At 62.6% G+C, this 24,269-nt stretch overlaps 1 protein-coding gene across 1 annotated transcript; it reads right to left on the bottom strand.

Annotated features, from left to right (window-relative positions):
* Nucleotides 1-230: 230 nt before the first annotated feature.
* On the bottom strand, nt 231-23,184 carry LOC117438032 (phosphatidylinositol 3,4,5-trisphosphate 5-phosphatase 2-like). The gene is given in 30 exon segments (XM_034073392.1): nt 231-444; nt 650-756; nt 2,322-2,478; nt 2,559-2,675; nt 3,158-3,289; nt 4,019-4,103; nt 6,655-6,810; nt 6,884-6,971; nt 7,792-7,880; nt 8,180-8,293; nt 8,402-8,491; nt 8,933-9,014; nt 9,747-9,835; nt 10,114-10,213; nt 10,291-10,430; nt 11,609-11,704; nt 11,811-11,928; nt 12,271-12,467; nt 13,357-13,459; nt 14,230-14,336; nt 14,406-14,556; nt 14,666-14,764; nt 15,451-15,540; nt 16,599-16,689; nt 17,055-17,107; nt 17,109-17,196; nt 17,671-17,791; nt 18,618-18,768; nt 20,188-20,251; nt 22,998-23,184. Coding segments are annotated over 30 exon segments (3,327 nt in total). The 5' UTR covers nt 23,159-23,184; the 3' UTR covers nt 231-353.
* Nucleotides 23,185-24,269: the final 1,085 nt, after the last annotated feature.

Raw genomic sequence — 24,269 nt, 5'->3', positions numbered from 1 at the left:
ATGGGATCCAGGATCCGGGACAATGGGATGCGCATCCGGGACAATGGGATGCGGATCCAGGACAATGGGATCCAGGATCCGGGAAAATGGGATGCGGATCCAGGATCCAGGATGCTGCCAGGATGTGGATCCGGAATGATGGGATGCAGATCCGGGACAATGGGATCCAGGATCCGGGACAATGGGATGCAGATCCAGGACAATGGGATGCAGGTCCAGGATCCGGGATGCTGCTGGGATGCGGATCCAGGATCCAGGATGCTGCCAGGATGTGGATCCGGTACAATGGGATGCGGATCCAGGACAATGGGATGCGGATCTGGGATGCAGGATGCTGCCGGATGCAGGATCCGCTACTTGCGGAGCTGGAGGCTCTCCAGGAGGACACGTTTGTGTCCCGGGTCCCGCACTCCGGCCTCCTCCAGGTCCTCCTCCGTGATGTCACTGGGGGGGACACACATGGGGGGCACCCAGGCTTGGGGGGGGCACCCAGGCTTGGGGGGGGGCACCCAGGCTCTGGCCATGGGGTGATGCGGTGGGGGGGGGGGGGCAATGGGGACCCCCCGAGGCACCAATGGGAGCCCCCAGAGGATGTGATGGGTCCTGGGGGGGTCCTGGGGGTGTTTTGGGGTCCCCCCCCCCCGCTCACCTGAGGAACTCGAGGTCGTCCCAACCGTTGTGCACCAGCCCCTGCTCGTACCTCTGCAGCCCCAGGGCCCGCAGCCAGACCCCCACAGCACCCACAGCACCCACGGCCTGCGGGGGGCACCCATCAGCACCCACAGCACCCACAGCACCCATCAGCACCCACAGCACCCATAGCACTCATCGGCACCCACAGCACCCATCAGCACCCACAGCACCTCCAGCACCCACAACACCCACAGCACTCACGGCCTGCGGGGGACACCCGTCAGCACCCACAGCACCCACAGCACCCATCAGCACCCACAGCACCCATAGCACCCATCAGCACCCACAGCACCCATCAGCACCCACAGCACCCACAGCACCCATCAGCACCCACAGCACCCATAGCACCCATCAGCACCCACAGCACCCATCAGCACCTATAGCACCCACAGCACCCACAGCCTGCGGGGGGCACCCATCAGCACCCACAGCACCCCCAGAGCCCACAGCACCCATCAGCACCAGGGCACCCACAGCACCCACTGCCTGCGGAGGGCGCCCATCAGCATCCACAGCACCCACTGCCTGTGGAGAGCACCCATCAGCACCCACTGCCTGCAGAGGGCACCCATCAGCACCCTCAGCACCCAGTGCCTGTGGAGGGCACCCATCAGCACCCACAGCACCCCCAGCTCCCACCACCTGCAGAGGGCACCCATCAGCACCCTCAGCACTCAGTGCCTGCGGAGGGCACCCATCAGCACCCACAGCACCCTGAGCACCCACTGCCTGCGGAGAGCACCCATTGTCACCCCACAGCACTCACAGCACCACTGACACCCCATAGCACCCCATGGCACCCACCCATCTGTTCCACAGCACCCCCAACATCCACCCACGGCACCCCATAGCCCCACAGCACCCTGGGGGTCTCCCACAAAAGCAACCATAAGGGACACTGGGGGGTCCCATCACCCATCAACCCCCATCACTCTGCACCCATCACCCACCACCCATCACCCTGCTCCCATTGCCCCGTTCCCATCACCCCACTCCCATCTCCTGCTCCCAACACCTCTCTCCTATTGCCCATCACCCTCTCCCATCTCCCTGCTCCCATCTCCCGTTCCCATTTCCCTCTCCCATCTCCCCTCTCCCATTGCCCCACTCCCATCTCCCTCTTCCATCTCCTGCTCCCTTCACCCCACTCCCATCTTCCGTTCATCTCTGGCTCCCATTGCCCCGTTCCCATCTCCCGTCTTCCTTCACCCCATTCCCCTCTCCCACTCCCATCTCCTGCTCCCATCTCCTCCCATTGCCCTGTTCCCACTGCCCTGTTTCCTCTCCCATCTCCCCTCTCCCATCACCCCGCTCCCATTGCCCTGTTCCCGTCTCCCGTCACCCCACTCCCATCATCCTGCTCCCACTGCCCTGCTCCCCGTCTCCCACTCGCTCCCCACCTCCTCGGCCAGATCCCATCACCCTGTTCCCATCACCCTGCTCCCATCTCCTGCTCCCACTGCCCTGCTCCCATCTCCCGCTGCCCTCCCGCTCTCTCCCCACCTCCTCGGCCAGATCCCATCACCCCGCTCCCATCACCCCATTCCCATCACCCTGCTCCCATCGCCCTGCTCCCGTCTCCCATCACCCCACTCCCCTCCCCCGCTGCCCCCCCCCCCGCTCCCCACCTCCTCGGCCATCTCCTCCTGGATGCTCTCCCGTATGGGATGAGCTCGGAATGCTCCATGGGTCAGACGTGGGGGGGTCCCGAACTCCTCCTGGCTCAGGCTCTTGGCCATCTGCAGCACGGAGCAGGAGCCGTCGGGGGCCGAGGGGGGGGGGCCCCTCGGTGGGGCCGGGCCGGGGCAGTGGGGGGGGGGGGAAGGCAGGGGGGGGCAGGGTGAGCGTGTCCTCGTCCGAGGAGCTCCCGTCCCGAGGGGGGGGGGGGGCTGCGGGGCCGGCGCCGCTCAGGGACACCCTCCAGGACGTAGTAGGCAGGGTTGTTGAAGCTGTTGGGATGTGGGTCCGGGTCCGGCGGCGGGCTGGGGGTAGAGGTAAGGGGGGTTATGGGGGGTGGGGGGCGTCAATGAGTGATGGGGGGGCACCAGTCATGGGGGGCATGGGGGGGCATGGGTGATGGGGGGAGCCATGGGTGATGGGGGGGCATAGGGGGATGGGGGGGTCAATGGGGGATGGGGGGGGCATAGGAGGATGGGGGGGTCAATGGGTGATGGGGGGGCATAGGGGGATGGGGGGGGACCATGGGTGATGGGGGGGGCATGGGTGATGGGGGGGCAAGGGTGATGGGGGGGGACCATGGGTGATGGGGGGGGCATGGGGGATGGGGGGATCAATGGGGGATGGGGGGCATAGGGGGATGGGGGGGGCCATGGGTGATGGGGAGGTCCCATGGGTGATGAGGGGGTCCCATGGGTGATGGGGGTTCCATGACTGATGGGGAGCTCCCATAGATGATGGGGGGGGTGTCCATGGGCAATGGGGTCCCTGCTCCACCCACACGCACCGGTTGGGGGCAGGCTCCTCCCTGCGGTGTGTGCCTGGGGGCCGTGGGGCAGGGATGCTGCTGCTCTGCTCCGGCTCCTCCGCAGGCTTGGCAATGGTGCAGGGATCGGATGTGGGCTTGCGGGTGGAGGATCTGCGGGAGAGAGGATACATGGGGGTGATGGGGATGGGGATGGATGCATCGGGATGTGCTCAGATGCACAGGGATGGGGCTTGGATGCACCAGGATGGGGCTTGGATGCACCAGGATAGGGCATGGATGCACCAGGATGGGGTTTGGATGCATTGGGATGGGGGTTGGATACACCAGGATGGAGTTGGATGCATCGGGATGGGGTTTGGATGCACCAGGATGGGATTTGGATGCACCAGGATGCGGTTGGATGCACTGGGATGGGGTTTGGATGCACCAGGATGGGGTTTGGATGCACCGGGATGGGGTTTGGACGCACTGGGATGGGGTTTGGATGCACTGGGATGGGGCTTGGATGCACTGGGATGGGGCTTGGATGCACCAGGATGGGGTTGGATGCATCGGGATGGGGTTTGGATGCACCAGGATGGGATTTGGATGCACCAGGATGGGGTTTGGATGCATCGGGATGGGGGTTGGATACACCAGGATGGGGTTGGATGCATTGGGATGGGGGTTGGATGCACCGGGATGGGGTTTGGATGCACCGGGATGGGGTTTGGATGCACTGGGATGGTGCTTGGACCCCCAGCACTGAAAGCCCATCCCTGCCAGTCAGCACTGGGACCATCCCCACCTCATCCCATCCACCATCCCATTGGGATGCTCCCAGCACCACCCATGATCCCATGGGATCAGGGGACACCCCCAGGGCCCCCATGGCCATACCTGGCATAGTCCTGGGTGGCCCTGGCACCCATTGGCACCTTCCCCTTGCCGGTGGTGGCCTCATCCTTATCGATGCTGATCCACTCTGCCGGGGCAGGAGGTCACGGGGGTCCCATCCATCCCAATGGAGGATCCCACACATCCCAATGGAGGATCCCATACATCCCAATGGGAGATTCTATACATCCCAATGAGGGTTCCCATACAACCCAGTGGAGGATCCCATCATTCCAGTGGGGTGATCCCATACACCCCAATGGAGGATCCCATCCATCCCAGTGGGGGATCCCACACATCCCAATGGAGGATCCCATTCATCCCAGTGGGGGATCCCATACATCCCAATGGGAGATTCTATACATCCCAATGAGGGTTCCCATACAACCCAGTGGAAGATCCCATCATCCCAATAGGGGGTCCCATCATCCCAACGGAGGATTCCATACATCCCAGTGGGGGTTCCCATACATCCCAATGGAAGATCTCATCCATCCCAGTGGGAGATCCCATACATCCCAATGGGAGATTCAACACATCCCAAGGGGGGGTCCCATACACCCCAATGGAGGATTCCATCCATCCCAGTGGGGGATCCCACACACCCCAATGGAGGATCCCATCCATCCCAGTGGGAGATCCCATACATCCCAATGGGAGATTCAACACATCCCAAGGGGGGGTCCCATACACCCCAATGGAGGATCCCATACATCCAGGTGGGAGATCCCACACATCCCAATGGAGGATCCCATACATCCAGGTGGGAGATCCCACACACCCCAATGGAGGATCCCATCCATCCCAGTGGGAGATCCCATACATCCCAATGAGAGATTCTATACATCCCAATGAGGGTTCCCATACAACCCAGTGGAGGATCCCATCATCCCAGTGGGGTGGTCCCATACACCCCAATGGAGGATCCCATCCATCCCAGTGGGGGATCCCATACATCCCAATGGGAGATTCTATATATCCCAGTGAGGGTTCCCATACAACCCAGTGGAAGATCCCATCATCCCAATAGGGGGTCCCATCATCCCAATGGAGGATTCCATACATCCCAGTGGGGGTTCCCATACATCCCAATGGAAGATCTCATCCATCCCAGTGGGAGATCCCATACATCCCAATGGGAGATTCAACACATCCCAAGGGGGGGTCCCATACACCCCAATGGAGGATCCCATACATCCAGGTGGGAGATCCCACACATCCCAATGGAGGATCCCATACATCCAGGTGGGAGATCCCACACACCCCAATGGAGGATCCCATCCATCCCAGTGGGAGATCCCATACATCCCAATGAGAGATTCTATACATCCCAATGAGGGTTCCCATACAACCCAGTGGAGGATCCCATCATCCCAGTGGGGTGGTCCCATACACCCCAATGGGGGATCCCATCCATCCCAGTGGGAGATCCCATACATCCCAATGGGAGATTCAACACATCCCAAGGGGGGGTCCCATACACCCCAATGGAGGATTCCATCCATCCCAGTGGGGGATCCCACACATCCCAATGGAGGATCCCATCCATTCAGGTAGGAGATCCCACACACCCCAATGGAGGATCCCATCCATCCCAGTGGGAGATCCCACACATCCCAATGGGAGATTCAACACATCCCAAGGGGGGGTCCCATACACCCCAATGGAGGATCCCATACATCCAGGTGGGAGATCCCACACATCCCAATGGAAGATTCCATCCATCCCAGTGGGAGATCCCACACACCCCAATGGAGGATCCCACACACCCCAATGGAGGATCCCATACATCCAGGTAAGAGATCCCACACATCCCAATGGAGGATCCCATCCATCCCAGTGGGAGATCCCATCATCCCAGTGGGAGATCCCACACACCCCAATGGAGGATCCCATCCATCCCAGTGGGAGATCCCACACATCCCAATGGAGGATCCCATCCATCCCAGTGGGAGATCCCATCCATCCCAACGGAGGATCCCATCCATCCCAGTGGGAGATCCCATCCATCCCAATGGGAGATCCTATACATCCCAATGGGGGGTCCCATACAACCCAGTGGAGGATCCCATCATCCCAATAGGGTGTCCCATCATCCCAATGAAGGATTCCATACATCCCAATGGGGGTTCCCATACATAGCAGTGGAGGATTCCATACATCCCAATGGAGGATCTCATCCATCCCAGTGGGAGATCCCATCCATCCCAATGGGAGATTCTATACATCTCAATGAGGGTTCCCATACAACCCAGTGGAAGATCCCATCATCCCAATAGGGGGTCCCATCATCCCAATGGAGGATTCCATACATCCCAGTGGGGGTTCCCATACATCCCAATGGAAGATCTCATCCATCCCAGTGGGAGATCCCATACATCCCAATGGGAGATTCAACACATCCCAAGGGGGGGTCCCATACACCCCAATGGAGGATTCCATCCATCCCAGTGGGGGATCCCACACATCCCAATGGAGGATCCCATCCATCCCAGTGGGAGATCCCACACACCCCACTCGAGGATCCCATCCATCCCAGTGGGGGATCCCACACACCCCAATGGAGGATCCCATCCATCCCAATGGGCAGTCCCACACATCCCAATGGAGGATCCCATCCATCCCCATGGTGCCCTCACCATAGAGCCTCTCTCGGGTGCCCAGGCGCTCAGCCGGCACCCGCACCCGCATGGAGCCGCGGATGTTGCCGGTCTCCTCTCCGCGGTGGGACAGGAAGGTCAGGAACTGCTGCGCGGTGCTGCCGATCATGGACTTGAGCGCGATCACACACTCCCCTGCGGCCGGGAATGGGGTCAGAGCCATCCCATGGGAATGCCGACCCCAACCCCCCCCCCCGGAGGCACTCACCGTAGGACTCGTACCCATCCAGGGACTTGACCGTCAGCAGGAGGTGCTGGTCCTGAAGGTACTCGATGTCCGACAGGATGGGCTTGAGCTGGGGGGGAGAGGGGATGGGGGATGATGGGATGGGGGATGATGGCAGAGAGATGGGATGGGATGGGATGGGATGGGATAGGATATGACGGGATGGGAGATGATGGCATAGAGATGGGATGGGATAAGATGGAATGTGATAGGATGAGATGGGATGGGATGAGATGGGGTGAGAGGAGACAGGATGTGATAGGATGCAGTGGGATGTGGTAGGACATGATGGGATGCAATGGGATATGATGGAATACAGTGGGATGTGATAGAATGTGACTGGATGAGATGGGATGACATGGGATGTGATGGGATGCAGTGGGGGTGTGGTAGGATGTGATGAGATGTGGTGGGATGTGACAGGATGTGATGGGATGAGTTGGGATGTGACAGGATGATACAGGATGTTATAGGATGAGTTGGGATGTGATGGGATAAGATGGGATGCAATGGGATGATGCAGGATGATACAGGATGCAATGGGATGTGATGGGATAAGACGGGATGCAATGGGATGATGCAGGATGATATAGGATGGAATGGGATGCAATAGGATGTGATGGGATGATACAGGATATGATGGGATGCGATGGGATTAACATGGGATGCAATGGAATGATACAGGATGGAATGGGATGTGATGGGATGATACAGGATGTGATGGGATAAGATGGGATGCAATGGGATGTGATGGGATGCAATGGGATGCAGTGGGATGTGATGGGATGCAATGGGATGCAGTGGGATGCAATGGGATGATACAGGATGCAATAGGATGCAATGGGATGTGACACTGGCACCGGGGGCTCCCCTGCCTGTACCCCCCTCACCGTGGGCAGCTGCCGGGACGACCACTGCACCTTGAGGAAGTTGATGTTGTCACTGCTCTGAGCATCGTTCTCGAAGCTCTTCTTGAACTCTGGGGATGGGGACATCAAACAGCAAACGTGGGACCCCAAACACCCACAGGGACCCCAAACACCCCCTGGGACCCCAAACACCTCCTGAGACCCCAAACACCCTCTGAGACCCCAAACACACCTGAGACCCCAAACTCCCTCTGAGACCCCAAACACCCCTGAGGCCCCAAACACCCCTGAGACCGCAAACACCCACTGAGACCCCAAACACCCTCTGAGACCCCAAACACCCCCATGACCCCAAACCCCTCCCGGACCCCAAACCCCCCAGGACCCCAAACCCCCCCAATCCCATCACCTTCCAGGCATGTGGAATAGAACTCAATGAAGAACTTGGTGCGACTGGAGGTCTTGACAATGGCCTCGATGCTCTCGAACTCAATGTGTGCCTGCTCCGAGGTCTTGGGGAGCCCTGGGGGGTACCCGGAGCATGGGGCACCCCCCGGGACCCCCCCATTGTGCCGAGGGGGGGGGTGGGACATGCGGGGATGGGACTGGGGGGACTGGGGGGACTGGGCACCTTTCTTGGAGACAAACTGGGACGTGACTCCCACCTCGAAGGAGGCGAAGACGGGAGAGTGGTCACTGGTGACGATGTCATCGGTGCAGCCTGGGGGGGTCAGGTACAGATGGGGGGGGCAGGTACACATGGGGGGTCAGGTACACATGGGGGGGTCAGGTACACATGGGGGGGGCAGGTACATATGGGGGGTCAGGTACATATGGGGGGTCAGGTCACATGGGGGGGCAGGTACACATGGGGGGGCAGGTACACATGGGGGGGTCAGGTACACATGGGGGGGCAGGTACACATGGGGGGGTCAGGTACACATGGGGGGGCAGGTACACATGGGGGGGCAGGTACACATGGGGGGTCAGGTACATATGGGGGGGCAGGTACACATGGGGGGGTCAGGTACACATGGGGGATCAGGGTGCCCATGGGGGGGGGGTCAGGGTGCCCACTGGTGGGTCAGGGTGCCCATGGGAGGGTCAGGGTGCCCATGGGGGGGTCAGGGTGCCCATGGTGTCCGGGGCTCCCATTGCTCACCATAGGCGTTGCAGTTGATGTGGGTCTCGGGGTAGGACTTCCAGAGGATGCGGTCGCACCATGAGGGCACATTGGTGCGGACCTGGGGGGTGAGGAGCAGTGGGGGGAAATGGGGGAGGTTGGGGGTCCACATACACACACTGAGCCCCCCAGCCCAACATGAGACCCCAAACCCAACCATGCCCCCATCCCCTCCGTGCCCCCATCCCATCCATGCCCCCATCCCTCCATGCCCCCATCCCCTCCATTCCCCCATCCCCTCCATGCCCCCATCCCATCCATGCCCCCATCCCTCCATTCCCCCATCCCTCCATGCCCCCATCCCATCCTAACCCTAACCCTAACCCTTCCAGGACTCCATCCCACCATTATTCTCATCCCTCCATGATGCCATCCACACCATTACCTTCATTCTGCCATGTCCCCATCCCCTCCATGCCCCCATCCCTCCATGCCCCATCCCCTCCATGCCCCATGCCCTCTATGCCCCCATCCCCTCTATGCCCCCATCCCTCCATGCCCCCATCCCCTCCATGCCCCCATCGCACCATAACCCCATTCCATGCCCCAATCCCCACCATTCCCCCATCGCGTCCATGCCCCATCCCCTCCATGCCCCATCCCTTCTATGCCCCCATCCCTCCATGACCCCATCCCCACCATGCCCCCATCCCACACCCCCTCCATGCCCCCATTGCACCATAACCCTATTCCATGCCCCCATCCCCTCCATGCCCCCATCCCTCCATGCCCCCATCCCACCATAACCCATTCCATGCCCCATCCCCACCACGTCCCCCCCATCCCCACTCACCCCCGTTGGCTTCTGCGTGTGCCACACGTATGTGTCCCTGGATCCCCTCTCATAGCGGTATGTGGGGGGGAAGGTGATCTCCTCCTCCCCTGCAGGTACATGACATGGGGGTCAGCGGGGGGGGGGGGGGTCAGCAGCAGGTACATGACATGGGGGTCAGCAGCCCAGGGGGGGGTTCAGCAGCAGGTATATGACATGGGGGTCAGCAGCAGGTACATGACATGGGGGTCAGCAGCAGGTACAGGACATGGGGGTCAGCAGCCCGGGGGGGGTCAGCAGCAGGTACATGACATGGGGGTCAGCGGCTGGGGGGGGGTCAGCAGCCCAGGGGGGGGGTCAGCAGCATGGACCCCACCGCGGTGCCCACCGAAGCGCAGGAACACTTTGTGCTTCTCCCTCTCCAGGTTGAGCTGATCCACACGGAGCAGCGGCTCCAGCTCCCGGCGCCCGATGTAGTTGAGGATCTCCTATGGGACAGATGGAGGCCGGGGGGGGGTGAGGACCGGCACCGGCGCACACCGCGGGGGCGAGGCCGCGGCCTCACCTGGATGTCCATGTCCAGGCGGTAGTTGAGGTCCCCGAACCAGAAGAGGTGTGTGAAGCGCAGGGAGATGTCGAAGGAGCTGAGCTGCTTGTCCCCCAGCGACAGCAGCCGCAGGATGTCCACGTAGTTCTGGTTTGCGCCTGTGGGGACACGGCACCGTCAGGGGGTGCTGGGGATGGGGTGATGGGGGTGATGGGGGTGATGGGGGTGATGGGGGTGATGGGGGTGATGGGGTGATGGGGGTGATGAGGGTGATGGGGGTGATGGGGTGATGGGGGTGATGGGGGTGATGTGGGTGATGGGGGTGATGGGGTGATGGGGGTGATGAGGGTGATGGGGGTGATGGGGTGATGGGGGTGATGTGGGTGATGGGGGTGATGGGGGTGATGGGGATGATGGGGGTGATGGGGGTGATGGGGATGCTGGGGGTGATGGGGTGATGGGGGTGATGAGGGTGATGGGGGTGATGGGGGTGATGGGGGTGATGGGGGTGATGGGGGTGCTGTGGGTAATGTTCAATGCTGCTGGGTGATGTGGGTGCTGTGGGTGCTGTGGGTGATGGGGGTGCTGGGGGTGATGTTCAGTGCTGCTGGGTGATGTTCAGTGCTGTTGGGTCCTATTTGTGTGCTGCTCGAGGGTGCTGTTTGCATGCTGATGGCTGCTATGGGTGTTATGGGTGCTACGGGTGTTACGGGTGCTGAGAGTGTTACAGGTGCTCTGTGGGTGTTCTGTGCTCTATGGCTGCTGTGGGTACTCTATGAGTGCTCTCTGTGTGCCCTATGGATGCTCTATGGGTGCTCTCTGTGTGCCCTATGGATGCTTATGGATGCTATAGGGGTGCTCTCTATGGATGCTCTATGGGTGCTCTCTGTGTGCCCTACGGATGCTCTATGGATGCTCTATGGGTGCTCTCTGTGCCCTATGGATGCTCTCTGTGTGCCCTACGGATGCTCTATGGGTTCTCTATGGGTGCTCCATGGGTGCCCTATGGGTGCTCTCTGTGTGCTCTATGGGTGCCCTATGGATGCTTTGTGGATGCTCTATGGGTTCCCTATGGATGCTCTAAGGTGCTCTCTATGGGTGCTCCATGGGTGCTCCATGGGTGCCCTATGGATGCTCTGTGGATGCTCTTAGGTGCTCTCTATGGGTGCTTCATGGGTGCTCTATGGGTGCTCTGTGGGTGCTCTGTGGGTGCTCTATGGGTGCTCTATGGGTTCCCTATGGGTTCTCTATAGGTGCTCTCTGTGTGTCTCTGGGTGCTCCATGGATGCTCTATGGGTGCTCATGGGTGCTCTGTGGGTGCTCTATGTCTCTCACCGTGCCGTCTTCTCGCTGCCCGAGGTCAGGTGACAGTTGACGAAGCCCAGGGAGGTGCCATTGAACATGAACGAGACCCCAACAGCGCCTTTGTTCCCTATGGGGACCGGGGGGGAGGGGGACAGGGCCTGAGCACAGCCCCCCATGGGCACTGGCACAGCCGCGGCGCGTGCACCACCCCCCGTCCATCACCGCATCCATACCCAGGGTGTTGGCGATGCCGGTCTTGACGCTGGAGGTGCTGACGTGGCTGATGCGGTTCTCGTGCTCCGGCTTCACCAGCACCACCACCTTGATGCTCCACAGCGCCTGCACTGCCACCTGCGGCGACCCCGGTGTCACCAGCACCACCGGTGACACCAATACTGACTGCCCCCGGTGCCACCATCACCAACACCCCTCAGTGCCACCATCACCAACACCTTCAGTGTCACCATCACCATCACCCCTCAGTGTCACCATCACCAACACCCCTCAGTGTCACCATCACCAACACCCCTCAGTGTCACCATCACCAACACCCTCAGTGCCACCATCACCAACACCCTCAGTGTCACCATCACCATCACCCCTCAGTGCCACCATCACCATCACCCCTCAGTGTCACCATCACCATCACCCCCAGTGTCACCATCACCCCCACGGGTGTCTCCCCCCCCGCACCGGTCGGTACTCGAGGTCGGTGCAGTCCTTGAGCGCGGCGCGCACAAAGTCCACCCACTCCTTGTCCCCCATAGAGTTCTCCTGTGTGCCCAGCACGTAGATGTCGTGTGCGATGGTCACTGACACCTCCTCCAGCGTCCGGCCCAGGCCCTTGGACGTCACCCACGAGGAGATGCTCTTGGGGGGGGGGACGCTGCCTGCGGGGGGGGTTGGGGGGTGCAGCCAAAGGTGGTGCTGGAGCTCATGGGACACCCCCAAACCCACACTCCCAATGTGTGCCCACCACTTTCCAATGGCATTCCCAATGCATTCCCACCATGTTCCCACCACACTCCCAGTGCATTCCCAGTGCATTCCAATGTTCCCACCACTTTCCCAGCAGGTTCCCATCATGTTCCCAGTACATTCCCACCATGTTCCCACCACATTCCCAGCGCATTCCCAGTGCATTCCCATGTTCCTACCACATTCCCAGTGCATCCCCATGTTCCCACCACTTCCCCAGCAGGTTCCCACCATGCTCCCAGTACATTCTCACTGTGTTCCCACCACATTCCCACCATGTTCCCAGTACATTCCCACCATGTTCCAAGACCATTCCAGTGTGTTCCTACCGCATTCCCAGCACATTTCCAGCATGTTCTCAACACACGGCCAATGCATTCCCACCACATTCCCAGTGCGTTCCCAGCGCATTCCCAGTGTGTTCCCAGTGCATTCCCAGTGTGCTCCCAGCACATTCCCAGTGTGTTCCCAGCACATTCCCAGTGTGTTCCGAACACATTCCCAGTGTGTTCCCAGCGCATTCCCAGTGTGCTCCCAGTGCATTCCCAGTGTGTTCCCAGCACATTCCCAGTGTGTTCCGAACACATTCCCAGTGTGTTCCCAGCACATTCCCAGTGTGTTCCCACCACATTCCCAGTGTGTTCCCAGTGCATTCCCAGTGTGTTCCCACCACATTCCCAGTGTGTTCCCAGTGCATTCCCAGTGTGTTCCCACCACATTCCCAGCGCATTCCCAGTGCATTCCCAGTGTGTTCCCAGTGCATTCCCAGTGTGTTCCCAGCGCATTCCCAGCCCCACTCACCCATGTTCCAGGTGCCGATGAAGATGGAGATCATGTCGGGCTCATCCTGCTGGGAATGACGGTTCTTCATCAGCTGCAGGAGCTGGCAGAAGGCCTCTCGCTTCTGTGGGGCAGGGGGGGCTCAGTGGGGACCCCAAACCCAGCACCCCATGGGGCAGGCAGGGAGCGCAGGAGCACATCCCTCAGCCACCAGCACCCATCCCATGGGGAGCCAGGGGGTAAATCCTGACCCTCCCATCCCCACTGGGGACCCCTCTTGTCCCCAATGGGCACCCCTGACTCCAGGGGGCATCGCCCATCTCCAAGCAGGACCCACATCTTGAATGGGGACCCACATTTCCAATGGAGACCCCACATTTCCAATGGAGACCCCACATCTCCAATGGGGAACCACATCTCCAATGGGGACCCCACATCTCCAATGGGGAACCACATCTCCAATGGGGACCCCACATCTCCAATGGAACCCCCATCTCCAATGGAACCCCTATCTCCAATGGATCCTACATCTCCAATGGGACCCCTATCTCCAATAGGACCCACATCTCCAATGGAACCCCCATCTCTAATGGAACCCGCATCTCCAATGGGACCCCTATCTCCAATAGGATCTACATCTCCAATGGAACCCCCATCTCTAATGGAACCCCCATCTCTAATAGGACCTCCATCTCCAATGGGACACCCCATCTACAATGGGACCCCTATCTCCAATGGACCCCACATCTCCAATGGGGACCCCCCCATTTCCAATGGGACCCCCATCTCCAATGGAACCCCCATCTCAAACGGAACCCCCATCTCCAATGGACCCCACATCTTCAATGACCCCCCCCCCTCCAATGGGGACCCCCCATGTCCCATGGGTCCCACCCTGGCGCTGGCGAACACGAAGTCCTTCCTCTGCGTTCTGTCCTTCTCCTTCTCGAAGACGATGCCCAGTTTGTTCTGCACGCGCTGGGACTTGATCAGCTGCCGGACTGGGAACAACTGGGATGAGCCATGGGGACACCAGAACCCCCCATCCCACCCCATGGGTGCCCCCTCACTCTTGTCATGGGTGAAGGTGTTCCAGTCCTCCTGTGTGTCCTTCTGCTTCTTCAGCACCACCAGCTTCCCCCCCTCCACATCCACACTCAGGGTGTACTTCTGGGACTTCCCGATCTGGGTCAGATCCCCCAGGGTGACGTCCAGCTTCACCTATGGGACCGGGTGTTGGGGGGGGACACAACCGGAGCCCCCCCCCCCAAGGGTGCAGCTGGTGCTGAGCCCAAGCCATGTCCCTCCCCATGGGGCAGATGGGGCTCACCTCGAAGGTCTGCACCGGGATGCTTTTGGCCTTGCGGGTCAGGGGTTGTGGGGGGGTGCTGGGGGGGGCAGAGCTCATCTCCTGCAGAGCCTTCAGCGCCTGGGGGAGGCCCCACCACCATCATCATCATCATCATCACCATCACACCATCATCATCATCATCGTCGCCATCATCATCACCATCACACCATCATCATCACACCACCACCATCATCATCATCACCATCATGACACCACCACCATCATCATCATCATCATCACACCACCACCACCACCATCATCATCATTATCATCACACCACCACCATCATCATCACCATCACACCACCATCACCACCACCATCATTATCATCATCACCATCATCATCACCATCACACCATCATCATCATCACACCACCACCATCAGCATCATCATCATCATCACACTATGGTCAACCCAGCACTGAGCACCGCATCCACCAGCTCATCACCATGGGGTCTATGGTCAATCCATCACTGCATCCACCAACCCATCACCCATGGGGTCCATGGGCAACTCAGCACCGACCACCACATCCACCAACACTTCACCATGGGGTCAACCGAGTCCCACCAACCCATCACCCATGGGGTCTATGGTCAACCCAGCACCATGCCCACCAACCCATCACCATGGGGTCCATAGCCAGCCCAGCACCGCACCCACCAACCTTCACCCATGGGACCACCCCATTGCACCCCAGCTGGTGCCATACCTGGTCCAGGACCCAACCCGTCCCCCCCCATGCTGGGACCCCCCAGTTCACCTTCTTCTCGATGCTGGAGAGCAAATCCTTCAGCACCGACAGCTTCAGCACCAGCGTCTCCAGCTCCTGCTCCCCTCCCTGCCCCATGGGCTGCAACAGGGCCACAGCAGGATGGGACCCCCACATCCACCCCAGTGCCCCACATCCACCCCCAGTGCCCCACATCCACCCCCAGTGCCCCACATCTACCCCAGTGCCCCACATCCACCCCAGCTCCCTCACAGCATCAGGACCCCCCCACCACCATGGGTGGATGTTTCTCAATGGCTGTCCCACCACCCATAGTGGATGGTGGGACCTCCACCACATTCCCAGTATGTTCTCACCAGTCCCACCACATTCCCAGTGTTCCCAGTGTATTCCCAGCACATTCCCAGCATACTCCCAGTGTGTTCCCATGTTCCCACCACATTCCCAGTGCATTCTTACCATGTCCCCAGCACATTCCCAGTGCACTCCCAGTGAATTTCCCACCACATTCCTAGTGAATTCTCACCATATTCCCATTACGGCTCTCAGGGCATTCCCACCATGTTTCCACTACATTCCCAGTGTGTTCCCACCACACTTCCACCATGCTCCCACCCATTCCCACCATGTCCCCAGCATACTCCCAGTGTGACCTCACCACATTACCAGTGAATTCCCACCATGGTCCCACCACATCCCCAGCACATTCCCATCGTGTTCTCAGTGCATTCCCACCACATCCCACAGCTGCGTCCACACAGCCTCCGGGGGTGTCCCATTGATGTCCCCACTGACATCCCCATTGATGCCCCATTGATGCCCCCATTGACACCCCCATTGACATCCCCATGGATGTCACCACTGATACCCCCACTGATGCCCCCATTGACACCCCCATTGATGCCCCCATTGACAACCCCATTGACATCCCCATTGACAACCTCATTGACGCCCCCATTGATGGCCCCACTGACACCCCCATTGACAACCCCATTGATGCCCCCACTGATGCCCCCATTGACATCCCCACTGACACCCCCATTGATACCCCCACTGACACCCCCATTGACATCCCCATTGACAACCCCATTGACGCCCCCATTGACCTCCCCATTGATGCCCCCACTGACACCCCCATTGAAACCCCCATTGATGCCCCCCCATTGACCCCCCCTCACCTGCTGCAGGGCCCTGCCCACGCTGGGGGCGCTCTGGGGGTCGAACACCTTGGCCAGGGTCTCCAGCCCTGCCAGGACCTTGTCCACTTCACTGCGGGGGGGGGATATATCAGTGGGGGCTACCCCTCCGCACCCCCCCCCTCTGGACCCCCCCACTTCACTGCGGGGGGGGGGGGGATCAGCGGGGGCCACCCCTCCGGACCCCCCCCTCCTCTGGAACCCCCTCTCCGGACCCCCCCACTTCACTGCGGGGGGATCAGCAGGGGCCACCCCTCCGGACCCCCCACCTCTGGACCCCCCACCTCCCGACCCCGCTCCCCGGGACCCCCCCCTTCACTGCGGGGGGGGATCAGTGGGGGCCGCCCCTCCGGACCCCCCCCCCCCCTCCAGACCCCCCCCCCTCCAGACCCCCCCACCTCCGGACCCCCCCCCTCCAGACCCCCCCCCCGCACCCACCTGTGCAGCCGGCGGCAGGAGGTGCTCAGCGCTCGGCTCAGGTGGGGCAGGGATGTTGCCCCCCCCCTGAACCCCTGCCAGGTCCTGAGAGTACTGAGCACTGCGCAGGTACTCGTGGGGCAGCAGGACCGGACCATTGGGGCTGCGGAGGAACAGAGGGGAGAGGGGGTGGGGAGGGGATGGGGGTGGGCAGGGATGGGGCAGGGCATGGGAAGGGGTAGGCATGGAGCAGTGGACGGGAATGGATGGGGCAGGGATGGGGCAGAGGATGGGGAGTGGCAGGCATGGAGCAGTGGATGGGCAGGGATAGGGCAGGGATGATGGTGAATGGGATGGGCAGAGATGGCACGGGGCAGGGATGGAGAAGGGATGGGATGGGGTACGGATGGGGCAGGGATGATGGTGAAGGGGATGGCGCAGAGGAGGGGCACGGATGGGGAAGGGGATAGGCAGGGATGGGGCAGGGCATGGGGAGGGGCAGGGATGGGGCAGTGGATGGGCAGGGATGGAGCAGGAATGCAGCAGAGATGGGATGGGGCAGGGATAGGATGGAGCAGCAGATGCACAGGGATTGGGGGGGCACGGGGGGCACCGGACACGGTGCTGCTGCCCTCACCTCTCGGCTGCCCCATCGGGCACAGCCGCTGTGGGGCCAGTTGGGCTGAGCCCCCCCGAGGTGCTGCAGCCGCTGCTGGAGCCGCAGCGCGGTGGCAACGGGGGCTTCTCATCATCCCCATCTGCAATGGGGCAGCGCGGGTGAGGCAGAGCCCTGTGGGGCTATGGGGTCCCCAAGGGGCTACGGGATCCCCAAGGGGCTATGGGGTCCCCAAGTTGCTATGGGGTCCCCAAGGGGCCATGGGATCCCCAGGGGCTATGGGGTCCCCAAGGGGCTATGGGGTCCCCAAGGGGCTATGGGATCCTCAGGGGCTATGGGGTCCCCAGGGGCTATGGGATCCCCAGGGGCTATGGGGTCCCCAGGGGCTATGGGATCCCCAGGGGCTATGGGGTCCCCAGGGGCTATGGGATCCCCAGGGGCTATGGGGTCCCCAAGGGGCTATGGGATCCTCAGGGGCTATGGGGTCCCCAGGGGCTATGGGATCCCCAGGGGCTATGGGATCCCAAAGGGGCTATGGGATCCCCAGGGGCTATGGGGTCCCCAGGGGGCTATGGGATCCCCAAGGGGCTATGGGATCCCCAAGGAGCTATGGGATCCCAAGGGGCTATGGGATCCCCAAGGAGCTATGGGGTCCCCAAGGGGCTATGGGGTCCCCAAGGGGCTATGGGATCCCCAAGGGGCTATGGGATCCTCAGGGGCTATGGGGTCCCCAATGGGCTATGGGGTCCCCAAGGGCTATGGGGTCCCAAGGGGCTATGGGATCCCCAGGGGCTATGGGGTCCCCAGGGGCTATGGGGTCCCCAAGGTGCTATGGGGTCCCCAGGGGTTATGGGGTCCCCAGGGGCTATGGGGTTCCCAAGGGGCTATGGGGTCCTCAAGGGGCTATGGGATCCCCAAGGGGCTATGGGGTCCATAAGGGCTATGGGGTCCCCAAGCCCCCCCCATACCCGAGTAGTCGCGGTCCTCGGCAGCATCGCGGTCCTTGTCGCGCTCGACAGGGAAGAGCAGGGCACAGACGAGCCCCTGGTTGGGCTGTAGGTACAGCGCGATCAGCTCCCCCAGCGTCTGGAACCGCCGCACCGGAACCCCCTGGGATGTCTGCGGACACGGGGATGTGAGCGGCACAACCGGAGCAGTACACCCGGAGCGGCACACCCGGAGCTGCACACCCGGAGCCCTTGCGGGGTCCCGTCCGGGGCATCCCCACATGGAGGGTGAGGGCCTGGCCCGTGGTGCTGAGCGCTAGGGGGCGCTGCAGGTGCTGCTGGGTGCAGGCAGGGTGCAGGCAGGACATTGGGTACAGGCAGGGCACTGGATGCAGGCAGGACACTGGGTGCAGGGCACAGGCAGTGGGCACAGGCAGGGTACAGGAAAGGTGCTGGGTCCAGGCAGCGTACAGGCAGGGTGCTGGGTGCAAGCAGGGCATTGGGTCCAGGCAGTGTGCTGGCAGGATGCAGGGTACAGGCAGGGTGCTGGACCCAGGCAGTGTACAAGCAGGGCGCTGGGTGCAGGCAGGGCATTGGGTGCAAGCAGGGTGAAGGGTGCAGGCGCTGGGTGCAGGCAGGGTGCTGGGCACAGGCAGGGCACAGGCAGGGCACAGGCAGGGCATTGGGTGCAAGCAGGGTGAAGGGTGCAGGCACTGGGTGCAGGCAGGGTGCAGGGCACAGGCAGGGCACAGGCAGGGTGCCGGGTGCAGGCAGGGCACAGACACGGTCCCGCAGCCTCCCCCTCCTGGAAGCAGCTCCTTCCGGCTGCCTCCGGCACAAAGAGCGTTTTGTTGCTCTATAAATACCGGCGGCGCCGCGGGCGGGACACGGCCGAGGAGAGGAGAGGCCACAGACACCGGAGCACCGGTACCGGCAGCAGCAACAGCAGCACCTGTACCGGCACCGACAGCAGCACCGGTACCGGTACCAGCAACAGCACCGGTACCGGCAGCAGCAGCAGCACCGGTACCGGCAGCAGCAGCAGCACCAGTACCGGCAGCAGCAGCACCGGTACCAGCAGCACCGGTACCGGCAGCAGCAGCAGCACCGGTACCGGCAACAGCACCGGCAGCAGCAGCAGCACCGGTAGCAGCAGCAGCAGCACCGGTACCGGCAGCAGCAGCAGCACCGGTACCGGCAGCAGCATCGGTACCGGCAGCAGCAGCAGCAGCACCAGTACCGGCACCAACAGCAGCACCGGTACCAGCAGCAGCAGCACCGGTACCGGCAGCAGCATCGGTACCGGCAGCAGCACTGGTACCGGCAGCAGCAGCAGCAGCACCAGTACCGGCACCAACAGCAGCACCGGTACCAGCAGCAGCAGCACCGGTACCGGCAGCAGCATCGGTACCGGCAGCAGCAGCACCGGTACCGGCACCAACAGCAGCACCGGTACCGGTACTGGTACCAGTACCGGCACCCACCGCACTGAGCCCCACACAGCACACCGGGTGTAAGGGTCGCTGCAGCCCCATGTCCCATCCCCAGCACTGGGGGTTCCCATGTCCCGGGGGGGGGGGGTGACCCCCACCTGCACAGCCAGGAAGTCCTCCTCATCCGGCAGGATCCGGTACGTGTGCACGTGCTTCTGGAACCTGCCGGTGATGGGGGCGTCAGGGAGGGGTGCGGAGGGGTCCCCCCCTCTGCACCCCACAGCCATGGGGGCGCCCATAGGGCTGGACCCCCCCATAGGGCACCCATGAGCATCACAAGGGTGCCAGGGCCACATTCCCTATGGTCTCAGTGTGGATCCCCTGGGAAGATGGCTCGGGGGGGGCACACTGGGGGTCCTGGATGGGTGCTGGGGGCCCAGAGTGACCCCCAACTTGCCCCCCACCATTGACCCCCATGTCCAGAGCCTGGAGCAGTGGGAAGCAGCTCCTTTCCCAATGGAAGCCAGATCCCTTCATGCACTCACTGCCCACAGTGCCAGGTTCCCCAGTGCCATCCATCCCTATGGTGCTGGGTCTCCCCCCAGTGCCACCCCACAGCGCTGGGCCCCTTCATGTCATCTGCTCCCCATAGTGCCAGGTCCCCTCATGTCACCCCATGCTACCAGGTCCCTTCATGGCGCCCCACAGACCAAGTCCCCTGCTCCCCACAGTGGAGGGTCCCCCATTTCTGCCCCCCCCAATACCGAGCCAGGGTGATCATGGAGGCCCATATGGGATCTGGGGCCATATGAGGCCATATGAGGCCCCATTGGGATCTGGGGGTGCCCAAGACAATGGAGGCCAGAGGGGGGGCAACATGGGGATCCCAAACTGGTGTTGAGGGGTTCCCTATGGGACCCTCACAAGTGGTGGGATTGGGGGGACACACAGGGAGCCCCAAGTCCTAAAGCACCATCAGAGTCCCCATAGCAAGAACCCCAATAGGAGAGTGATGCGGGGCATGCTGGGACCCCCAAATTATGGGGGCAAAGAGTCCCCATAGCAGGAACAGCAAGGACGGGTGATAAAGGGAACATAGGGAAACCCAACACAGGGTTAATACAGGGGGCCCCAAACTGGGGGAGACAAGGGGGAGCCATAGCAGGAACTCAAACTGGGGGGTGATGGGGCCCGCACGGAGACCCCCAAGTTGGGGGGGAGACATGTGTCTCCATAGCTGGAGCCCCAATGGGGGGTGCATGGGGAGCCCCAGCACAGGGTCAATACGGGCACCCCCAAACTGGGGGACAAGAGGGTCCCATAGCAGGAACCCCAATGGGGGGACAAGCACGGGGGGGTCCCTGAGTAACTGGGTTGGTACGGGGGGGGTGGCAGATGGGGGGTGCTGGGGACCCCATGGGTGCTGTCCCTGGGGTCACTGCCACCAATGGGGGGGGGGCAATCCCCACCGGTGCCACAGAGGTGCCCACCTCATGCACTGGGGCCATGGGGACCCTGGGAGCCCATGGGGGACACTGGGGGACACTGGGAGCCCATGGGGGACACTGGGGGACACTGGGAGCCCATGGGGACACTGGGGGCACTTGGGGACACTGGGGGCCCACAGGGACCGTGGGGGCCGGCAGAGGGGCAGCCGCCGCCGCCCGCAGGGTCACCGGAAGCTGCGGCCGCCGCATTCCCGGCACAATTCCCTTTCCTGCTCCTGCTCCCAGGCTATTTATAGGCTCCGGCCGCGGCCACAACCGCCCCCGGTGGCACCGGCACCAACCACCCCCTGCGGCACCGGCATCCCCATGGAACAGCCGCTCCCATGGCACCGATACCGGAGCCGGGGCACCCCCATCGGGCACCCCAGGCACCCGGGGACCGGCTGTGACAGCGGGAGCAGGGGCTGCAGGGAGGGAGGGAGAGAGGGATGGAAGATGAATGGATGGATGCATGGATGGATGGATGGAGGATGGATGGGTGGATGGGATGGGATGGATGGATGGACAGACGGACAGACGGACGGACGGATGGATGGATGGGATGGATTGAGGATGGATGGGTGAATGGATGTGGCACATGTCAGGAATTCCCAGTTTTCTCTCCTCTGCCATAAGGAGCCCACGGGAGCAAAGAGCCAAACTGGAGGTGCCACAACCACAATGGGCCCCGAGGCACAGCCTGGAGCACTGGGAGCACCAGGAAGTGCCAAGAACACCCTGGGGACCCCTGAGCTCTATAGGGTGACCCATGGGCACAGGGACCCCCCAGCCCTCAGGGACCCCCACGTATGGGGTGGATGATGTCCCTCCCCCAGCTCCACAGGGCCTGTCCCCTGCCAGTGCCAGTGTCCCCCATGCAGGACCCCATATCCCCCAGTCTGTCAGTGCCAGGGCCCCAGTGCCCCCAGCCCCAAGTGGGTGCCCCCCAAGTCCCCCCCTTTGGCTCTCCCCAGTTCCCAATCTCCCCCCCAGTGCTGGTGCCCCCCATGTCCCATGGGTGCCACCAGACCCCCCCCCGGTGCCCCCCCAGATCCCACAGGAACCCTCGGGGAAGACACCAGTGCCCCCTGTGCTCACTGCAGACACCGTGCATGCCCCCCCCGGTGCCCCGGAGCCCCCCGGTCCGGTCCCGATCCCTCCGCTCACAGCAGGCACAGTGTGTACCCCCAGTCCCAGTGCCCCCCCCCCCCCCGGCCCCGGTGTCGCCACTCATAGCAGGCACCGTGCGTACCCTCGGTGCCCCCCTTCAGCCCCGCTCCCGGTGCCCCCTCCCCGGTCCCCCCGCTCACAGCAGGCACAGTGCGTACCCCCGGTGCCCCCCCCCACCCCCGGTGCCTACCCCCAGTGCCCCCCCCCTCCTCCCCGGTCTCCCCCGCTCACAGCAGGCACCGCTCGTACCCCCCGTCCCGGTTCCCCCCCCCGCTCCCGTTACCCCCCCCCCGGTGCCCCCCCCCGCTCACAGCAGGCACAGTGCGTAGGCCCCTCTGACGCTCTCGCTGTCCCGCACCAGGAAGCTCCCGTCCCGTCCCGCCCGCGCCAGCAGCTCCTCGGCCGCCGCCCGGCTCAGGTCCCGGTGGTACCAACCCGGGGGGGGCCCCGCGCCGCCCCCCGCGCACGCCATGGACACAGCGGGAGCGCGCACGGGAGGGGCGGGGGAGGGGCGGGGACGGGGGAGGGGACAGGGGGGAGCTCCGAGCGGGAGCGCGCACGGGAGGGGGGGGCGGGGACAGGGGGGAGGGGCGGGGACAGGGGGGGAGATGGGGGGGGGGGACCGGGGGAGGAAGAGGAGGGGCGGGGAGAGGGGGGAGGGAACGGGGGAGGAGGGAGCGGAGGGGGCAGCACACGGGGGGCACTGATGGGGGTGAAGGGGGAGGCACCGGGGGGGTAGCACCGGAAGATGGGGAGCACCGGGGGGGAGCCCCGAGAGACGGGGACACGGGGGGGGGCACCGGGGGGAGATGGAGATGGGGTGCGGTGGGGGGGTGCACAGGGGAGATGGGGAGCACCGGGGGAGGGAGACCGGGAAGGGAGGGGGGGGACACGGAACGGGGGCTCTGGCCCGAGAGCCGCAGTGGGCACCGGGACACCTTTGGGGTCCCATCCCCTGTATCGGCCCCTGGAGGGACCCCCCCTTTCCCAGCACAGATAAATGGGGGCCCCCCCCTCCAATCCCAAAGGGAGCAGGACCCCCCCATATCCCTCCCTACCCCCACCCCCCCCAGCCCCACAGCACCCCCAATTCCAGATGGAGCAGAAGCGTTTCCTTTATTCAATGGGGGAGAGACAACACACGGTCTGGGGTATCCCATGGGAAGGACACATTTAGGGGTATCCCATGGGGGGAGACACAGTTAAGGGGTTATCCCATGGGAAGGACACACTTAGGGGTATCCCATGGGGGGAGACACACAGTCTGGGGGCCCCGTGAGGGGAACACACAGTTTGGGGTGTCCCATAGGGAGGGACACACGATTTGGAGTGACCTGTGTGGAAGGCAGTTTGGGGGTGCCCATGGGGGGGACACGGTCTGGGGGTACCCCATGGGGGTACACGTGGTTTGAGGATGCCCCATGTGGGGGACACACAAGTTTGGGGTATCCCATGGGGCGGGACACACAGATGGGCTGATCTCACTGGGGAACACACACGGTCTGGGGTACCCCATGGGGAGGACACGGTTTGGGGGTTCCTCATGGAGAAGACACCCTCTGGGGGTGTGCTATGGGGGTGGG

Source organism: Melopsittacus undulatus (assembly GCF_012275295.1).
Source record: "Melopsittacus undulatus isolate bMelUnd1 chromosome 2 unlocalized genomic scaffold, bMelUnd1.mat.Z SUPER_2_unloc_1, whole genome shotgun sequence".
NCBI classification, from domain to species: Eukaryota; Metazoa; Chordata; class Aves; order Psittaciformes; family Psittaculidae; genus Melopsittacus; species Melopsittacus undulatus.
This window is presented reverse-complemented; position numbering and strand designations above follow the sequence as displayed.